This window comes from Sebastes umbrosus, chromosome 19 (assembly GCF_015220745.1).
Source record: "Sebastes umbrosus isolate fSebUmb1 chromosome 19, fSebUmb1.pri, whole genome shotgun sequence".
Lineage (NCBI taxonomy): Eukaryota > Metazoa > Chordata > Actinopteri > Perciformes > Sebastidae > Sebastes > Sebastes umbrosus.
In genome coordinates this window covers 25,716,890-25,736,955 of record NC_051287.1, presented here as the reverse complement: position 1 = coordinate 25,736,955, position 20,066 = coordinate 25,716,890, and the positions used below count along the sequence as shown (strand labels likewise).

Genomic DNA, 20,066 nt, shown 5'->3' with positions numbered 1-20,066 from the left:
TGTCTCTGTCTTCACAGTGGACGAGTAGTGCCTGCAGAACCAAAATAAACCCCGCCCACCACGTGCGGGGGCGGACCAATCAGATCACTACAGCCTCAAAACCACACAGGAGCAGTTTTGTTTGAATCACCTGTAGATGTTCAGTCTATATACATAAAATACATATACAGTATATATGTCTATGTGTTCAGTCTATATACATATATACATATACAGTATATATGTCTATTTGTTCAGTCTATATACATATATACATATACAGTATATATGTCTATTTGTTCAGTCTATATACATATATACAGTATATATGTCTATTTGTTCAGTCTATATACATATATACATATACAGTATATATGTCTATGTGTTCAGTCTATATACATATATACATATACAGTATATATGTCTATTTGTTCAGTCTATATACATATATACATATACAGTATATATGTCTATTTGTTCAGTCTATATACATATATACAGTATATATGTCTATTTGTTCAGTCTATATACATATATACATATACAGTATATATGTCTATGTGTTCAGTCTATATACATATATACATATACAGTATATATGTCTATTTGTTCAGTCTATATACATATATACATATACAGTATATATGTATATGTGTTCAGTCTATAAGCCAGGGGTCACTTTTAAACCCACTTTCCTAACCCACCTTTATCAGCATTGTTCTTTACTGGTCAACAAAGTATGGAGTCATAGGAGTGACATAAAAAAAAAGAATAAATCTGTAAAACAATAAGAAAATAAATGTGTAAATATAAAGAGAAATAAATAAGAGAATAAATAAAGGTGGAAATAGAAATAGAAATAAAACAATAAATAAGGGTGGAAATATAAAAAGAATGAAATAAAAGAATAAATAAGTAAGGAAATAAATGTGTAAATATAAAGATAAATACATAGCACATGATGTTTACATGCATAAGTCATAACCAGGATACTCCAAATACCTGAGCATAGCCAAGAAACCATGGTGGAATCAAACTAAGTACATTTACTCTAGGCTACTGTACTTAAATACTAATTCATAATACTTGTACTTAACTTGAGTATTTCCATTTTATTGAACTTTATACTTCTACTCCACTATGTCTCAGCGGCAAATATTGTACTTTTTACACCACTACATTTGTCTGACAGCTTTAGTTACTTTTCAGATCACAGCTTTTATGAGCATGATATGTCCCTTTAATAATAATAATAATAATAGTAATAAATCATAAATAAATAATGAATAATAAACATAGCTGAGGGGAAAAGGCACCACAACACAAGAGGGAATGCTTTACTGCATAGATTATTATTCAGGTAGATTTTCTTCTCTGAGCTCATAAACAGGTCTTAAGGAAAAATAATATTGTAGCTTTCATCCCTTCAACCATCTTCATTTAACTTTAACTGTGAGTTTAGTGACGGAGGCTCTCAGGCCACCAGTAGATGTCTCATTACTGACTCTTGGGTGCAGTACTACACCCACATATATGATGTCAGTTTCTACACCCAGAGAACATCTTTCTGGTTGCCAACGTTTGCACCAGATTTCCCACCACAGTTGATGGATCACTGTTCATAATAATAAATAATAAATAACAATAATATATTATAAATAATAATCAGTGTTCATAAGCATCATTTCCAGTTTGTTGGTGCTGTCTGCAGGGGAAGACGGTCTCTCTAAAAGACGTTGTAATTATGGTAGTGTCTTTTAGGAAGCCAGATAATGACGTACCCAAAATAAAGTGGTAGTTTTGCTATAGTGCTATCCTTGAACCCTTTTCATCACAGTCCTGGTCCTGGTCTCTTTTGAAAGGGGACTCTTGCAGTTTTCTAGCAAAAAGTCAAAGTCAAAGTCTAAGTGATATTTAAACAAATTTACAGAGGCACAAACGCCTTGTTATTTTCGTATTTATCCATAAAATGTTTACAGTCAACAGCACTTACTGTCCTCTAGTCTCACCGTTCCTCATCCTTATCTACCACATTATGTCATCATGCTACACTGAGCTCCACAGAGTAAACACACCACAGAGGTGTTGGTTGAGCCGGTTGGTCTACATGGTCATCATCATTAAACAGCAGCATATTAGCAATGTCACTTGTGGTCTGGCGAGGCTCAGTAGGCATTTGCTTGCGTTAGAGGCGTTGTCTATGGACATAATTACTTTATCAACTGAATGACTGACATGTGTTTTGTCACTGAAACATCAACACAAACCCCCGCTGCACCTGCATGAACCACATGACTCAATGAGCTGTACTTGGTTCTTGATTTAGGCTTGAAGTTCATTTTTATCTCATCCATACCCTGAAAAGGCCACCCTGTTGCTGATTCACTTTATTTTAGACCCTATAACACCTGTTTTAAGTCAGAGACTCGTTATTGTCTAAAATCAGGGGTCAGCAACCTGCAGCTCCAGAGCCACATGTGGCTCTTTAGCCCCTCGGCTCCCTGTGGATTTTTAAAAATTGAAATGAATAACTGTTCTTTGTTTACATTTTCATTTTTTATTTATCATTGTTATAGGTCTATGGTACGACGGTACGATGGAGCATTAGGGCCACATTGAAGAAAAAAAATAAATCTGAGATTTCGAGAAAAAAGTCATAATATTACGAGAATAAAGACATAATATTATAAAGTAGTAATTTTACGTGTTATTTTCAGTTTTTCTCATAAAGTTATGACTTTATTCTCGTAATATTACAACTTTTTTTCTAATAAAGTTATGACTTTATTCTCGTAATATTACGGCTTTTTTTCTCATTAAGTTATGACTTTATTCTCGTAATATTAAAACTTTTTTTCTAATAAAGTTATGACTTTATTCTCGTAATATTACGGCTTTTTTTCTCATTAAGTTATGACTTTATTCTCGTAATATTAAAACTTTTTTTCTAATAAAGTTATGACTTTATTCTCGTAATATTACTACTTTTTTTCTCGTTAAGTTATGTCTTTATTCTCGTAATGTTATGACTTTTTTCTTGTAATATTATGACTTTATTCTTGAAATCTCATGTTTTTTCCCTCAATGTGGCCCTAATACTCCGTAGTACATTTGCTCTTTGGCCCTCACTGCATTAGACTTATATACTATATACTTAGACTATAAACTGTGTTACCTTCATCACAATGATCAAATGTTTTGCGGCTCCAGACAGATTCTTTTTTTTTTTTTGCCTAAAACGGCTCTTTTGATAGTAAAGGTTGCTGACCCCTGGTCTAAACCATTCCCCATAGTCCAGCGATGGGTCCAAGCTGCCTGAATCACTTCACTCTCACTGGATGTTTTACAGACTTCTCTTGAGGTGGAAACTGCTTTCAAGCTTTAGGCTGATTTTGAAAGGCTGAAAATGTCATATGTCCAGCTGGATGCCTGCGGGTCACCTCTCCTCTCACCCACAAACATCCTGTTTTAAAATGGCAAATCAAAACATGTTTTATTCACATCCAAAATGACACAAAACAAAGTACTTTTTACTCCACTACATTTATCTGACAGCTTTAATTTCTTTTCAGATGACAGTTTTTCATCCACTTCCTGTCCAGTGAAAAACAGGTTATCTCCAGATGTGTTGATTTTGAATGTTTGTGATAAAGTGAAGGATGAAGTGCTCCTTCATGTGTTGAGATTATTGAAAGGACCAGTGTGTAGCTTTTAGGGGAATCTATTGGCAGAAATGGAATACACAGATTCTCCACAGGAGGGTACTGTTTGCTGATGTTACAGTTCTACTCATAATGTGCTCTGGATGCTGGGCCTCGGCTGTCAATGTTATAGTTTTTAACACTTTAACAAGCAGCCCATTTTATTTATAGCAGAATGTATGGATATATATTGGCAGTTTACTATCAGAAAATCAGCATTAGTCGGGTCATTTCAATTATATAGTTTATGAAAACTTGAAAAATGAACTTCATTTCTTACATAATCACCTCGTCTAAATAGCTTGCTTTGAACAACTTTTTTCAGGTTAACACATTTAGAATTGTGTTATCGTGCAGATGAGACCATTTCATTAATCACGTACTGCATGTTACAGTGAAGAGATGATGAACACCTGATTACTACGTCCTGTTCTCTCAATGTTAAAGTAAGGCTAAAGGATTGTGATCAAAGCTAAACACCTCGAGAGGAACCCACACAATCTTTTCAACTCTCGTAGCCCACACGTGAGTTACAGCACATTGCTGATCTCAGGGATGATAAGAGTAAAGGTCGGGAAACTGACGTATACGAAAGGCATGAGTAGGCACCACTTGTTTAGCGGAAATTCGTTTTCTGTGGCGAGGATCAAATGTTCTTTTCTTATTTTAACCACTGATTTTTATCTAAAAAATTATCCTTTTGCAATTTCAGTTCCCCTAATTTAAATACTGTGAACATCTCCAGCAATAAATGTCTCCTTCACATCTATTCAGTTGACCTTTCAAACTTCAGTTAAAAACATGGAGATCATACACAAGAAGAAGAACAAGAACCGAGCTTCAGACTCTGCCGATACAGTGTTGAAGTGTTTAGATCAGCATCATGACAAACAGCATTAATGACGTTCTTTAGGCTGACTATACTGACTGAAGGCAGTGAGGTGAGAACTGAACTTCCTGTGCGTTTACAGCTCAGACTGAAGGAGGAACATGCAGCTAAAAGTACATGTGCACTGACAACACACATAAATGCACTTTACCACACAGAAACCTGCATTCTTTGTGATTTGACTGTTTAAAATAACAGAAGCATTTGACTTGAACACATTTTTGATACGATTTTTGTTGATTTTATCTTTTTAACATTGAACCAAAATTGTCATTAAAAACATTTTATATGCATTAACACATTTCTTATATGCATTCAAACATGTCTTATATGCATTCAAACATGTTTTATATCCATTAAAACATGTCTTATATGCATTCAAATATGTTTTATATGCATTAAAACATGTCTCTAACTTCATGTACTCTCTCTTAAGATTCTGAAAAACAATAAAATAATTTATATATTAACTACTCAACTTAACATAATATAGTAAAATATTATCTGTAGTAAATTTCATTCATGTATGCTCCATTAAAACTAAGCAAAAAATACATTATAATTATAATAATAATTTGTAATAATAAATAATCATGAGTTGTTGTTGGGACCTTTTGATGTTTGTTTATTGTTTCTTCTATTTTAACATAATATAGTAAAATATTAAGTAGAAAATCTTGTATGCTACTACAGTAGTAGTACAGTGTTGAAGTGTTTTCCATCATTGTGTGTGTTATAGGTTTAGTGTTCATCATTCATGATCATTCAGTGAATCACTTACATTTAAAATAACCTTTACAGGAACACTCAGTAATGTGCTTTGGTTCTACTACGCTACAACTAAAACTATTCACTTTTAGAAACTGAGAACATCTGTTCTCTGAAACATTGTTGAAAACATTCAAATCAGTCCACGTCTGATTCAGAATGAAACACATCTGTCAGTAACAGTGTCCAGTTCTTTGAAAGCAAAATAGGCTCAAAGAATTCCTGAAAAAGTCATTCATCTTCACGCTTTGAGTGAAACGGCGAACTTAAGAGACCTTGTTTTCAGTAACTGCTCAGAGAAAAGAGACATCACAGTCACATCTCCTCCTGTTTATCACTAGAGATGTAAAAAAAACACGTGTTGAACAGCAACTCTATTTGTGGAAAGAAGAAGTACAAAAAACTCCAGGGAACCCATCATCAGTTTAGTTCTATGAACTGTGTGAATGTGTCCCCGCCCCTCCATGCTGTATATAACTACAGTGTAGAACTCTCCAGAATATGTCCTTGTGGTTCACCGTGAGAGAGCAGCTACTGTCTGTGTGCATCCTCACTGTGAATGGTAGCAGAATGTGGGTGTGAGGTTCAAACCCACTCTGTTTCTCTTGTTTCAGTCTTTCAGGCGACATGGTTGGCCGTGGATTTCATTTTGATTTTTTAGACTCAAAATGTTCTTCCTCTGCCAGTCATTCACACGTGTTCATCCTCGGTAAGTGCTCTATCATTTTTTTCTTTATTTTCTGTTGAGTGATTATTTTGAGCTATTTGTGTTTTTTTGTAGGTCTTTGGTTTATTTAGTTTTCTTTGCAATGAATTAAATTCATCCTAGGACTTTTCTGTTATATATCAGTCAAATAACTCAATATTAATACGCTGTATTTAGTATTTAAGGCAGATTTTCCCTTCCTCTGTTCATATTTAAGGTCTGCTCCTTGTTTACTACAAGATTCTCTTCGCTTGTGTTCAAGCTTCAGATCGAGGTAGGATATTTTACTTTTTTGTCACGTCATTTCAACATATTGCTCAAATGTCAGTGATTTCTTCATATCATCTATCTATCTATTCTATTAATAAATAGTTGTTCTAGATGAGTGGCTATATTTATCATTGATAAAAGAACCACAAATATGATCAAATACATTTCCTTAAAAAAGTAGTATCATATCTCAGCCCAGTCACACAGCAGTTGGTGAAATAGTCACGAAATGTAGTGATTCGTGTACATAGACACAAATTTCACATGTCCAGTGGAGGTCGGTGGAGGATGAGCAGGTCAAACAACACCAGACTTTCACCAGGAGACCAGTGTTCTTGTCCCGTGTGAAACCACAAATCAATGTTGATTTATTTGTCACGTAACTTCCGTACTTAAGTTACAGCACCTCCGGAGTTATTTTAACCCAAACCGCCATCTGTTCCTAAACCTAATCGAGTCGATCTTTACCTAAACCTAATCAAGTAGTTTTATTTTGAAAAGACTGGAGCAGAAATCGACACATGCATCACGTGTGTCAAGTAATTGTGAGATCCCTCGTCCTCAAAAAAGGGGTCCCTCGACCTCGGAGTGAGAAGCCTCGAGTCCTAAAAGAAACCTCTAGACAGCGTCGAGAGCGTCGGGGAAAAAAGGCCAGAGGAGGAATTCGATCATTCACTCGACCCTATCCACCTCAGATACCTCGAACTAGGCCGTTTCAACGCAGATGAACAACAAATGGACTCTTGCAGACACAGAGTATGTAATCACCAATCAATATAACCTGATTTAATGTTAGCTGAAAAGTGTTAAAGGGGACATATTATAGTCATTTTCTTGTTCATACTTGTATTTTGTGTTTCTACTAGAACATGCTGATAACATGAACATGCTGTAATTTTCAAAACACGCTTTATTTTCCTCATCCTGTCTGCCTGAATATACCTGTATTTACCCTCTGTCTGAAATGCTCCGTTTTAGTGCATTTCAACGGAATTGCAACGGAATTGCGTTGCTAGGCAACAGTTTGGGTCCATGTTTACTTCCTGTCAGCTGATGTCATTCACATACACTACAACAGGAAATAAACTGGGACACATTAAGAATGTTTACGTTTAAAACCGTGTGATGATCTATATATTGTATATTTTTGACATCACAAATGGACAGAAATCCTAACGGCTTGTTGCAAACGCAGTTTCTGAATACGGGCTGTCTGTATTTCTCCGTATATTGAGCGTTTTGATAGTTTATCAGTGTTTATAAAGCACTTAAACCTACTTTATAATATAAAAGACCTGAAAATCTCACTTTTTACAATACGGGACCTTTAAATTTATTCCCTGTTAGAGTAAGGATGTTATACAATAATTTCTGTAGTAGTTTAGAAAGTATTGTGATTAACATGCATATAACCGAGATCAGGTTTTAAGGATATGTAATGACAGGAATGACTTATGGTCAACACATGGAATGCAGTATGTTACTGTAGTGACTGTAACTGAGAAGGGTGCGGAGGCTGTGAGACTGTCAAAATGGATTACCATGTGAATGTAACCTTTAGAAGTTTAAGTTTGAAGAAGTGTTGACCTGGAGTATTGTGACACAGGGAAGAGAGGATAAGTGAATCCTGATGAGCTAAGCATAAAGACGTGACTGTTCATCATTATATTGTTTTTATTAATCATCATTATATCCAATCTACACAACAAATTATTTTTGGATCACCATTTGAGCTGTTTGCTTTTGCTCTGCCTAATCCTACAATAAAACTACAATTTGTATTTAAAGCATTTAAACTGTGGACATTAGAATTATTACTTCTTAAGAACTGTGGTCCTTATGGTACATGGTACAGCGGGCATAACATCATAAAGAAGAGTTTTCATATGCATTATGTTACTGTAGTGACTGTAACTGAGAAGGGTGCGGAGGCTGTGAGACTGTCAAAATGTATTACCATGTTAATGTAACCTGTAGAAGTTTAAGTTTGAAGAAGTGTTGACCTGGAGTATTGTGACACAAGGAAGAGAGGAGAAGTGAATCCTGATGAGCTGAGCATAAAGACGTGACTGATCACTGTTTTTATTAATCAATTCCTGGCAAATGACTATTAAACAATCCTAGATGTTTCGTAAGCTCTGAACTTCATCCTAGCTTATTACCAAGAGCACAGATCACTGAGGAGAGCTGGCTGGTGTCAACACCTGGCTCCTGGGTTATTCAGCCAGGCCACCCACCAGCGGCAGCGGGGTTGACGTCCTGGATGTGGGCAGTGAGAGGCTAGGCTAAATCTCCTCGCCACCAGTTTAAATAGTTTTTGGCTACGGAGTCATCAACTGAGCCAGCCCAGTGCAGCCAAGAATCGAACCTTTTAAAGGGACTGTTTGTAAGAATCAGAAATTGGTTGTAACAGTGACACTTGTGGCCGCAATGTCAACGACAGTCAGCGTACTGTTGCTTGCGCTCGCCCGTGTGCATGCGCTACCTGAATGTGAAAGAGCATCCGTCAAAACAGTGAGGCGACACACGTCAGCTAAAAGCACAATATCACTCTATATTTCAGCTGCTTGGCAGTAATGTTAGCTGACCAGACGGAGGTCAATCAAAAAAAAATAAATCAATGCTGATCCTAGTGTTGGCTTTTCCTGCCTCAGCCTCCCGACCGCGGCCGGAGGAAACAGGGGAAACACCGGAGTTTTGGTCGGAGACGATAACGTTTCTCTCTGCGGAGCCCCGTCACTTCACAAGACACGGGAAACCTCTGTTGGTCTGGAGGAGCTGCAGCATTTATTTCTGCACAAACGTCCACTGTACATTCACTAGATATTCTCAGAGCTAAACTAACTCTTCCGCAGTGTGTAGTGTGCGCGCATGCACGTGAGGTGGAGCGAGCTGAGTGAAGGCAGGCAAGCAGGCAGAGGAGCAGAGGAGCAGAGTACAGCAGAGACTCTGGTCCTGGAGACCAAAGCTACGGTCTCCCCTGTGTCCTCCGACCGCGGCCAACACTGTTTAACAGACGGGCTTCACTAGATAGAACTTTGCGGTTTTGATGCTTCCGTGTAGTTTGTGTTGGAATCTGAGTCTGAACAGCGTAGACACACGCGAGCGCGAGACAGGGGGCGTACTAAACTTGAGGGATTTAACACGTGTTGCTGGACATTCGTAGGAAACGCACAAAAAATTAGTTGTTGAGAGTCGTGCTGAGCGTCACAACAAAAAAAAGGAAATTTGTGTCAATGTACAGAAATAAAATAGATTAGATTTGGTGACAAACTGCCGTGAGAATGTGTTGTATATTTAGAGTTGTGTTTCTTCTACAAATGACGCACTGAGAAGATAACATCTATGATTTGGTGATCTAGTTTCACACCATATTCATACTATGTTCCAGTGAAATGCGGGTCACAGAACATTTCTTCAAGATATCATCACTGTGGAATTCACCTGGGTAAAAAAATACATTTGAGTCATCACTGATTGAATCATCTGCTGTAAAACTAAACTACTCTAAACTATGACTCTAAACTCTTTCAGACGGAGTCCATGATTTAGATTGTTTCGGTAAACATTTATCCTTAAGAAAAGTCTGTGTGTGGAAACCTGGAAAGCGCACATCAGAAAAGATCTACACACTCATCACACAACAACAGCACAGGTACGAGTTTTAATATTTCTCCATTCTAGCTTAAATGAAATACATATTGTTTAACATATTTAATGATTTGTAATGGACAATAATCATCTAATTTTCTCTCTTCTCGTCTCCTTCTAGAGGCAGAAGCCATCGCTGGGCTTACTACAACATCACTGGAGTCTCTGAGGAGATCATGTTATTTGAGAGTTCCGACGTGACCGTTGAGGTTTTTGAAAACAGCCAGTCAATAAACTGCACAAAAGCAGTTTTCAGCGCTTCACCAAAGAGCTTCTGTAAGTCCACAAAAAAATCATTTTTATGAGCAAGTTTCTCTTAATTTCTCTGTTTGATGATAAATCTGTGACTGAATATTTAATATTTCAGCGCGATGTGGTCCTCCAGATAAAGTGATCTTCAGCCGCCACTCTGGAAGACTAGCTGTGAATGTGATCTGGCCGGAGTTGGACAAAAACACCATTCAGTTTTACTCTGTGAAATATATAGAACAGGGCAACCTGACACGGAACCAGGTCAGTATCAAACAGCTGTTAACTGTTTTTGATCATAAATATCTCAAAGAGAGAGCATGATTACTGAAATTAAAGTTTCCATATTGTTAAAAGTGAGATTTTCAGGTCTTTTATATTATAAAACAGATTTAAGTGATATATAAATACTGTTAAACTATCAAAACGCTCAATATACGGAGAAATACACACAGCCCGTATTCAGAAATTGTGCATTTGAAACAAGCCGTTAGGATTTCTGTCCATTTGTGATGTCACAAATATACAATATTTAGACTATTACACGGTTTTAAACATAAACATTCTAAATGTGTCCCAGTTTAATTCCTGTTGCAGTGTATGTGAATGACATCAGCTGACAGGAAGTACACATGGACCCAAACTGTTGCCTAGCAACGCAATTCCATTGAAATGCACTAAAACGGAGCGTTTAAGACAGAGGGTGAATACAGGCATATTCAAGCCGACAGTATGCGGAAAATAAAGGTGTTTTTTTTTAACATTAAAGCATGTAAACATGTTCTAGTAGAAACACAAAATACAAATATGAACCTGAAAATGAGCACAATATGGGACCTTTAAAGTCAAATCTTATAAATATCTAGATAGCAGTTTACTTTTAATTTCATGTGGAATAACGTGCACAGAAACTAAAGATCAGAATATATATATTTATATATATATAAATATATATATTAGATTCATCCAGTTTATTATTGTGCCCTGCGTTTCATTACAGGAGATAAATATACTCATCACTGCACGCTATATGAAAGAGTAGGTTTAAAGAAGTGGAGTACAAACGTTTATAAATGTTTGTATTACAGAGTATTTTAATACATGAACGCCCCATCCTTCTGGCTGTTTTTAAGGCAATACTCAAGTAGTTTAGTGTTACACTTCCATTAACTTTGGGGACTCACAAGGTTAAAACAAAGCTAGAAGTCTACAGCCTGCTCCACCCGACTCCACTGTTATCAGGTCATTAAATGTGCGTTATCAGCAGTTATGAGACTCATACATGTGGGTCAGTAGGGGCCTGCTACACCTACTACATTAAAGGTCCCATATCGTGCTCATTTTCAGGTACATACTTGTATGTTGTGTTTCTACTAGAACATGTTTACATGCTGCAACGGAATTGCGTTGCTAAGCAACAGTTTGGGTCCATGTATTCCAGTCAGCTGATGTTATTAACATACACTGCAACAGGAAATAAACCGAGACACATTTAGAATGTTTACATTTAAAACCGTGTAATGGTCTAAATAATGAATATTTGTGACATCACAAATAGACGGTTTGTTTCAAACGCACAATTTCTGAAAACGAGTTGTGTGTATTTCTCTGTATATTAAGCATTTCGATACTTTCACAGTATTTATATAGCACTAAAACCTGCTTTATAATAAAAAAGATATTAAAATCTTACTTTTTGCAATATGGGAACTTGAAGTATTGTGTTAAAAAATTAAATATTAAAACAGAAAATAAAAAGGCCACATGCGAGCTCGCATGGGACACCGACCCGTAATGATTTATACATGTAAGAAGTTACAAACAGTCCCTTTAATGAGATTGGCTGATTGAATAAAGGTTATGATTTCAACTACGAGCTAAATATTTATTCCAGGAAAAGAAAAGTGAATTCATGTTTTGGATAATTCTTCCTGGCATTAATCAGTCTCTCTGTGTTGTTCACAGTCACTCGTGCAGTCCCACAATGGAGTGATTTGTACAGTAGAGAATCTAAAGTCCTCACTGGTCTACAGCGTACAGATACGGTGCGTCCCTAACGATAAATGCTCTCAGTGTCCATGGAGTGAAAACTACACCGTCCCATCAGGTCAGCTCGCTTTCTACTTTATTACTTTACACTAAACAATAAAAAGAAGCAGTTTTTATATATTAATTGTGGCAATTGTGATGAGTTAAATGATGTAAACACAAAGAAGTTAAAGCTGAAATAGTGTGTCTTAAATGCTCTTTCAGAACTGACTACACAGCCTGTCATTGTCAACCTTCAAGACACTGATCTTGCAGAAAGAAAAGGCCGCCGGCTGCTTTATTTAACCTGGAAGGTAATCTTAAAGTGTAATATATCTTCTGTGTAGCCATGGCTGATGGTATTATTATAATAATAATAATAAAATTACCCTGTTTGTTAGTTTCCTGCCAAAGAGCTGCATGACGGCTTCTATGTGACTGTTGGGAAAGCATCAGGAGAGGCTCCATGTGAGAGGATGAACACCTCTCAGCCTGAGATCAGACTCATTCTCTCCTCTTCAGCTTATCATCTCACCATCAGGGCTGTGAACAACGCCAGCACCTCCCCAGCCCTAAATCTGTCAATACCACAGAGACAAGACATGACCAGTGAGTACTCACTACTTTATAAAAAACATTATATAACCATATATATATATCATCATGTATAAATTGATAGTTAATTAAACTTAGTTTATAGTTATTTTACTGTTAATAATGAATAGTTTACTAATTATTAGTAATGCTCTCATTTCTGTTATGTTATCATTAGTTTGTGTTATGTGAAATTGTAGCGTTATGTAGCGTTATTGCATAGAGCAGATTAATAATCAATCATTAATTGATATCAAAATTTGTATCTATAATTAATAACCCACAATTATTAATCATAAACCCATGAATTGTCATAAAAGGTGAAGGAGAGTGGTGACACTCAGCTTCAAATATCACACACAATTAGTTTTAATACCGTACTTTACCCAGGCGCCACCCAGTTTTATAAAAACAGGGAAAAATTCACAATTTGATATTAATCAGTTGAGTCTCGTAATGTCAGGGTTGCTACAGAGTTCTTGGGCATGGTGAACAGTGATGTGAATTGTTTATATACACACAAAATCAAGTAACCAAGTTCTTTATAAAATGAAGTGTTTATTTGACTAACTAGAATATAATGGAATAAATGATAAAACAAAAGGAAGAAGGAATAAAATGAATAAAGGATAATTAAAGGAATACAGGGAATACAATGATGAACATTCATGGATAGAAACAAATTAAATGTGACCAGGTCAATTCAGTGACTAATATCCTTCTGATTGGATTTTGACATTTGCCTATCAACTAAATGTAGTTTTGATATTAATGTACCATTCAGCAGCAGAGAGTTTAAGAAGCAACAGGGAGGATTGAGAAGCAGTTTCATCTCATAAATGTAGGCGTGGTCTAATTCAAGTTTAGAATTTACAGATGAATTTCCTAATTCTTCTTAACCTTATTTATTAATTGACTATAAATGTGTTTATTAGTCTAGTCATCAAACTCTTTCTCTTCTGAAAATACATCTATACATCACCCTCGCTGAGCAGGCTGCTGTGGAAGGAGGTTGTGCTGTTTGGAGTAGAGTGGTGGCAGATTCTGTCAGGAACGCGGCATTTTGGATCTGTTGGATTTAACGGTGCGACCCGGATTGAGTCATTTCTCTCCCTCAGTGGCTCTTTTTGGCGTCCTCGAGCATGCTCGGATATGGTCGACTGGCATGTCACCTCGATGCATTTTTCCATCTCCGTCTCTCTCTCTGTCTGGTGCAGCATTTCTTCAGACCCCGCCTCTCGTAGCTGGAGGGGTCACTCAGTTCAAAAGGTTTTGGACTTAAAGTCTTTCTTTAAAGTCTCTTTTCTTCACACTGGCTGGTACCATCAGCACGTCGTGGATACAGTAGGGCTGTCTCAGCCCTCAGGGCATAGCGGCAAGGCGACACAGTAGCAAAAGAGATGGTTTGGCAAGGCAGGTTCTTTAGCCATATTCAGGTAGGCTGGACGATGATCAATAACTCATAAACTTTTCACTTGGTCAGAACGGTATGAAGCCGTTGTTGTTTTTCTGTTCTGTGAGCTTAACCAGGCTGGTTGTAAATGAATAGTCTCACCACTTAGTGCCCTGAGAGGTCAGGTCAAGTTTCTGGAAGAAGTTCAAAACAAAAGGATTAAGATCACATTTCATATTCTTCATCTTTCAGTCATCATTCGCTACAAAATAATTAATATATAAATTCTATATTGTCTAATAGCTGATAAGAGATTATAATAATTACATTCAGATTACATTAGTTAAGTATTTATTATCAGTTTATTGTTACACACATTATAACATTTGATATAATATATTAAGTATTAGTTAATGATTACAACATGATTTGTTTTACCTTCAAAAAAATCATTATAAATTTGTCCTGACAGGTATGGGAGCTGGGAAGCTGAATGTGACAGTCCACAGTAACACATCTTTTACTATCTATTGGAAAGACAATCTCATCAAGAACTACGTCTGCTACTCTGTGGAGTGGACGAAGGAGGGACATGAAAAGAAGGGACATAAAAAGAAGGGACATGAAGCAGTGTACATGTCCTTTTATCAGAACGTTAACAACTATAGGACCTTATCTCCTCTACCAGGTCAGTAAATATTCACATATGTTGGTCCACCGGTCCACTAAAAACTCTGTTTACATGCAACTCATTTATTTAGCCGAGTATGTTTTGAAGAAACTGTAATTTGTGCCTAGATTATTATGATTATAGATGATTATGTTGTGGCGAAAGGAAGAGTGAAGGATGTATTATGGTCTTTGTACAAAGCAGAGGACTTTCTGGAGACCAGGATTTGCATCCTGTGTCCTGCCTGTGGTCAGGTTCAGCCAACAAAAGCACTTTGGTTAAGGTCAGGGAAAGATTCACAATCTTTCTTCACCTTCAACAAGAGCTTTGAGTGCCTAAACACGACCATCAAATAACACAAGTCTTGCTTTAGCTGCTATGAGAACAAAGAACACATGAAACACAGTGTCAGTGAACATTTTGCAGATACGTTCTGTATTAACAAGGGAACGTACAAGGAACGTACAGTATTATTGCCAAGAAGTGAAAAAGTCAATTGTTCGTTCCGTTGCAACATCAGCGGCCAGCAGCAAAGCTACGCTTCCGCCATTTTGGACTCAATGTGACGACCGGACGCCAGTAAAACATCCGCCTACAAAAGTAAAACAACATTATTCTAGTCCATTCATTTCTATTTATATTCTATTGTCATATTCTACCGAAATGGGCTTTGTTGAACAATAAAATATCATAAATGTAATAAGCGTTTTCAGTCCAAAATGGCGGCAGCAGCTGTTTGCTTCTATACACTTTGGCATTAATATTATGTGACTTCATTCAAGTATTCATTAAACATGTTTCCTCATGTTGATAATAAACGTGCTAATGTAAATGAGTAGTATGCAGGCATAATTGATGGTACCTGATGAAATATATTTAGTGTTTTGGTTATTTGAAATACCCGTCAGAGCCTTTGGAGCCTTATGAGCGATACAGCATCACTCTGCACACACGGCCAAACAAGGAGACCTGCAACATGGAGCATGTGAACAACAGTGAGAGCACCTACGGGAGGACACAGTTCTACTTCACCGAAGGATGTAAGTCACAGCCCGACTATCGTTCCACTATTGTATCATGTGACTGGAATAAACAAGACTTACTGTGAGGCTGTAATGCTCATTTTAAAGAAAACCAAACAGTTAGAAAGATAAACCAAACCTGGTGATGAAAGTTCACAAAGACCACCAATGTTACGGAGACATTTCAGATATCAATGTGCTGGTGGCACTACAGGAGAAGTCAACCAACATCTTTAGGATTCCTCCTCTTGGGAACATGTTTGTCTGGACTACATGTAGTGATATCTCACTGGATAATTGAAATTCTGGCCTGCTTGTGGTTGTAGAGCAGTGGTTCCCAACCTGGGGTCCGGGGCCCTCTTAGGGGGCGCCAAAGATCACAGGAAGTGCGCCAGGATTAGTCTGCTCTGAGGTTGTCAAAATTATCATAACACACTTACTGGATCATTTATACAACAGTCTGTATATAAAACTATTTAAAAATATATATATTTTTTTTTTTGCTACTTAATGGCAAAATCTAACGAAATATTCTTCTTCAATTCATATTTGTTGGCGTTTAGCCTTTCAAAAACAACATTTTCACTGTGGTCAAAAACCTGTTTGCTCTCCTGCTTGACGCACACAAAGAGAGGCACGTACTTGTATTAACGGGACGGTCTAGCAGTAATCTAACAACACAATCAATTACATTTATTTAACCATAATAACAGAAAAAAATTGGCTCTAATGCTGCCATAGTAAATTAATTAAGTCGATACAAAGAAATATCATATTATGTATCTGCATTCGCTTGATCACTTTATTTATGTTGACGAAACTGACATTATATTTATTAAAGAAAGTTGATTTAATAAAAAAAAATACTAACTTTATTCACATTGAGGATTTTGTTCGAGGATTTGTAATTGTTTTAGGGCGCCAACCATGTTATAGGTTGGCAACCTTTACTATCAAAAGAGACATTTTAGGCAACAAAAAAAGATCTGTTTGGAGCCCCAAAACATTTGCAGTGAGGTAGGGGCCACATTGAGGGAAAAACAAATCTGAGATTTTGAGAATAAAGTCACAACTTTACGAAAAAAAATTGATAATATTACTAGAATAAAGTCATAACTTTACGAGAAAAAGTCATAATATTAAATTCATAACTTTACAAGAGAAGAAGTTATAATATTACCAGAATAAAGTCATAACTTTACGAGAAAAAAAGAAAATAACTTGTAAAATTACCGCTACTATACATATATATACTAATATTATGACTTTATTCTCATAATACTACGACTTTTGTTTCTTGTAATATTATGACTTTATTCTCAAAATCTCAGATTTATTTTTTGTCCTTGATGTGGCCCTAATACTCCGTCGTACCATCGTACCATAGACCTACAACAATGATAAATAAAAATGAAAATGTAAACAAAAAAAAATCCACAGGGAGGGTGATGATGGGGGGGGGAGGGGTTAGGGGGGCCTCAAGGAAAATAGGTTGGGAACCACTGCTCTAGAGGAATAGTCAGGAGCTACAACCTAACATAGCTAACAACAAGGATAAAGATCAGGCCAATACTGCTAGTTCCTTCTTATCCTATCCAGAACAACAGTCTGACTTCTTGATATTGTGCACCCAAAGCTCCCATCAGTGCTCCCATAAACATCAGCAGCTACAACGTGATGCTAAATTCAGTGATGCTGCAGTGGTCATCCATCCCAGAGGAAGACGTCCGGGGTTTCCTACTGGGTTACATCATCTACTACACCGAGTACCACCACGATGGGACGAGTACAGAGAGAAGTAAGCATTATCCACCTTAAACTACGACACTACTCACTCATTAACTTGTATGCTTGTTTTGGCTAATCCATAAAGTTGCCAGTTGCTTTGTTTCCCACTGTCTCAGTCTCTAGAGGCATTAGCAGTTGGTCTAAGGCAGGAGTCAGCAACCTTTACTATCTAAAGAGTCATTTTAGGCAAAAAAATAATTATGAATCTGTCTGGAGCCACAAAACATTTGAGCATTGTGATGAAGGTAACACAGCTTATAGTCTAAGTATATAGTATATACTGTAAGTCTAATGCAGTGAGGGCCAAAGAGACAATGTACTACGGAGTATTAGGGCCACATTGAGGGAAAACAAATCGGAGATTTCCAGAATAAAGTCATAATATTACGAGAAAAAAGTCATAACTTTACAAGGCAAAAGTTGTAACATTACGAGAATAAAGTCATAACTTTACAAGAAAAAAAGTCATAAAGTCAGATTCATCATCATGGAGCCATGGGTGAATCCATCTGGTAGATATTTGACTATAGATAGATTAAAACTTTGACCATGAATGTCGGTACGGATACGCCCAATAGTTGTTGAGATATGTCAGTCTGGATCAAAGTTGTGGACCAACTGAGCGATTTAACATCTGTAAAATGTTTAACACCTGTTTTGCCGATTGTAAATTATCACATAGTGTCTGGAAATTCAGGCCAACTTTGAAGCAAATGGATCCCAGTTACATTTGTAATATGCTGAAAAACTGTCACTCTTTGACTGCAGATATTACAGTGGATCCAACGTTAAACAGCTATGAACTGGGGGATCTCAAAGGTGGCACAGCATACGAAGTCCAGATCTCAGGTTTCACCCAGGCAGGAGCCGGAGTACGAAGCACAGCAAACCTCTTTAAAACTGACGATCAAGGTTACATCCCCCAAACATGTTTTTGACCATTAAAAAAAAATCATACAATTGAATTTCTGATACTGATATTTGCAAAGAAACATCCGTAATTATTTTGTGTTTCCGTAGGATTCTCTAATCTCAGTGGCGTCATCGCGATTGTTGCAGTTGTGGCCACTGTGCTAATATTTGGACCTCCTATAATAAAAAGGTACGGTCAAGTCTTACATGTATTGTGTGTCAAACAAGCTGTCACAAACTGGATAAACATCTAACTACCATATATCTACTCTACACTACCTACTTCTTCCAGAGCAAAAGGGATTTTGTGGCCGAGCATACCGAACCCTGGAAACAGCAATGCAATGCAGAAAATAGAAGAGCCTTGTGTACGGGTAAGTCTAGAACTCTACTGGCAGTTTTAACGTCAGCCAGCCAGACTGAAGAAATCAAATGAAGTTAATGGAGAACTGTTTCTACTTCACTCAGGAACTACTGGAGTCCATCCACACTCTGAAGGTGGAAGAATGGGATACAAACAGCCTTCAGATAGTTGAGAAAGAAGATGCTGCTAGCACGTTACCATCGATGGTACCGCTTCTCTGTGCGTCAGAGGATGAGGCAGACTCACCAGAAATGACTCGTAACTGGATCCAAAGAGAAACAGAGAACGCAACTGGAGACATCCCACCAAATATTACTGCAGAAACTTTACCAGACATCCAACAGACAGACCCCCGGAGTTCTCCTCTCACCTTTCCGAGTGGCTATACAACGATGGAAATGTTTCAGCAGGGGATGCCTCAGGGCGTACCGGCCGACGCATCGGTTACTCAAGCCACGGAAAGCGACCCAGAGGACACAGACTCAACGGTTGTAAAGTCAGGATTGGACTATATAGGGCAATTTAGTACCAGTCCTATTTTGGACAGCGAGGAGACGTCCACAATTTTATGAAAACAGTTTTGAACAGGACAGCAGAGAAAACAGGATTATAAGAACCACGGTCCATCATCGGGGTACGGCTCTGTTTATGCCCACTGTCAAAATGACTGTTTACTTTACTTTACTTCATTTCAAGGTTTGTTAACAGCAAAATAACCAGTCACTCAATTTTAATTAAAGGGACTGTTTGTAACTTCTTACACGTATAAATCATTGTGGGTCGGTGTCCCATGCGAGCTCGCTTGTGGCTACGCTGTTCAGACTCAGACTCAGACACAAACTACACGGAAGCACCAAAACCTCTTGGTTGTATCTAGTGAAGCCCGTCTGTTAAACAGTGTTGGCCGCGGTCGGAGGACGTGGGGGAGACCGTAGCTTTGTCTCCAGGACCGGAGTCTCTGCTGTACTCTGCTCCTCTGCTCCTCTGCCTGCTTGCCTTCACTCACACACCGCTCTCGTTCTCGCTCTTTCGCTCCACTTTCACGTGCATGCGCGCACACTACACACTGCAGAAGAGTTAGT

The 20,066-nt window shown here is 37.4% G+C and overlaps 1 protein-coding gene across 1 annotated transcript; it reads left to right on the top strand.

Moving 5' to 3' along the window:
- Nucleotides 1-5,896: 5,896 nt before the first annotated feature.
- On the top strand, nt 5,897-19,829 carry LOC119477814 (leukemia inhibitory factor receptor). The gene is given in 17 exon segments (XM_037751954.1): nt 5,897-5,918; nt 5,921-6,046; nt 6,261-6,317; nt 9,705-9,761; nt 9,848-9,968; nt 10,086-10,240; nt 10,332-10,477; nt 12,179-12,320; nt 12,467-12,555; nt 12,643-12,850; nt 14,701-14,916; nt 15,807-15,938; nt 17,557-17,718; nt 18,477-18,620; nt 18,729-18,810; nt 18,913-18,994; nt 19,089-19,829. Coding segments are annotated over 17 exon segments (2,409 nt in total). The 3' UTR covers nt 19,557-19,829.
- The last annotated feature ends 237 nt before the right edge of the window (nt 19,830-20,066 follow it).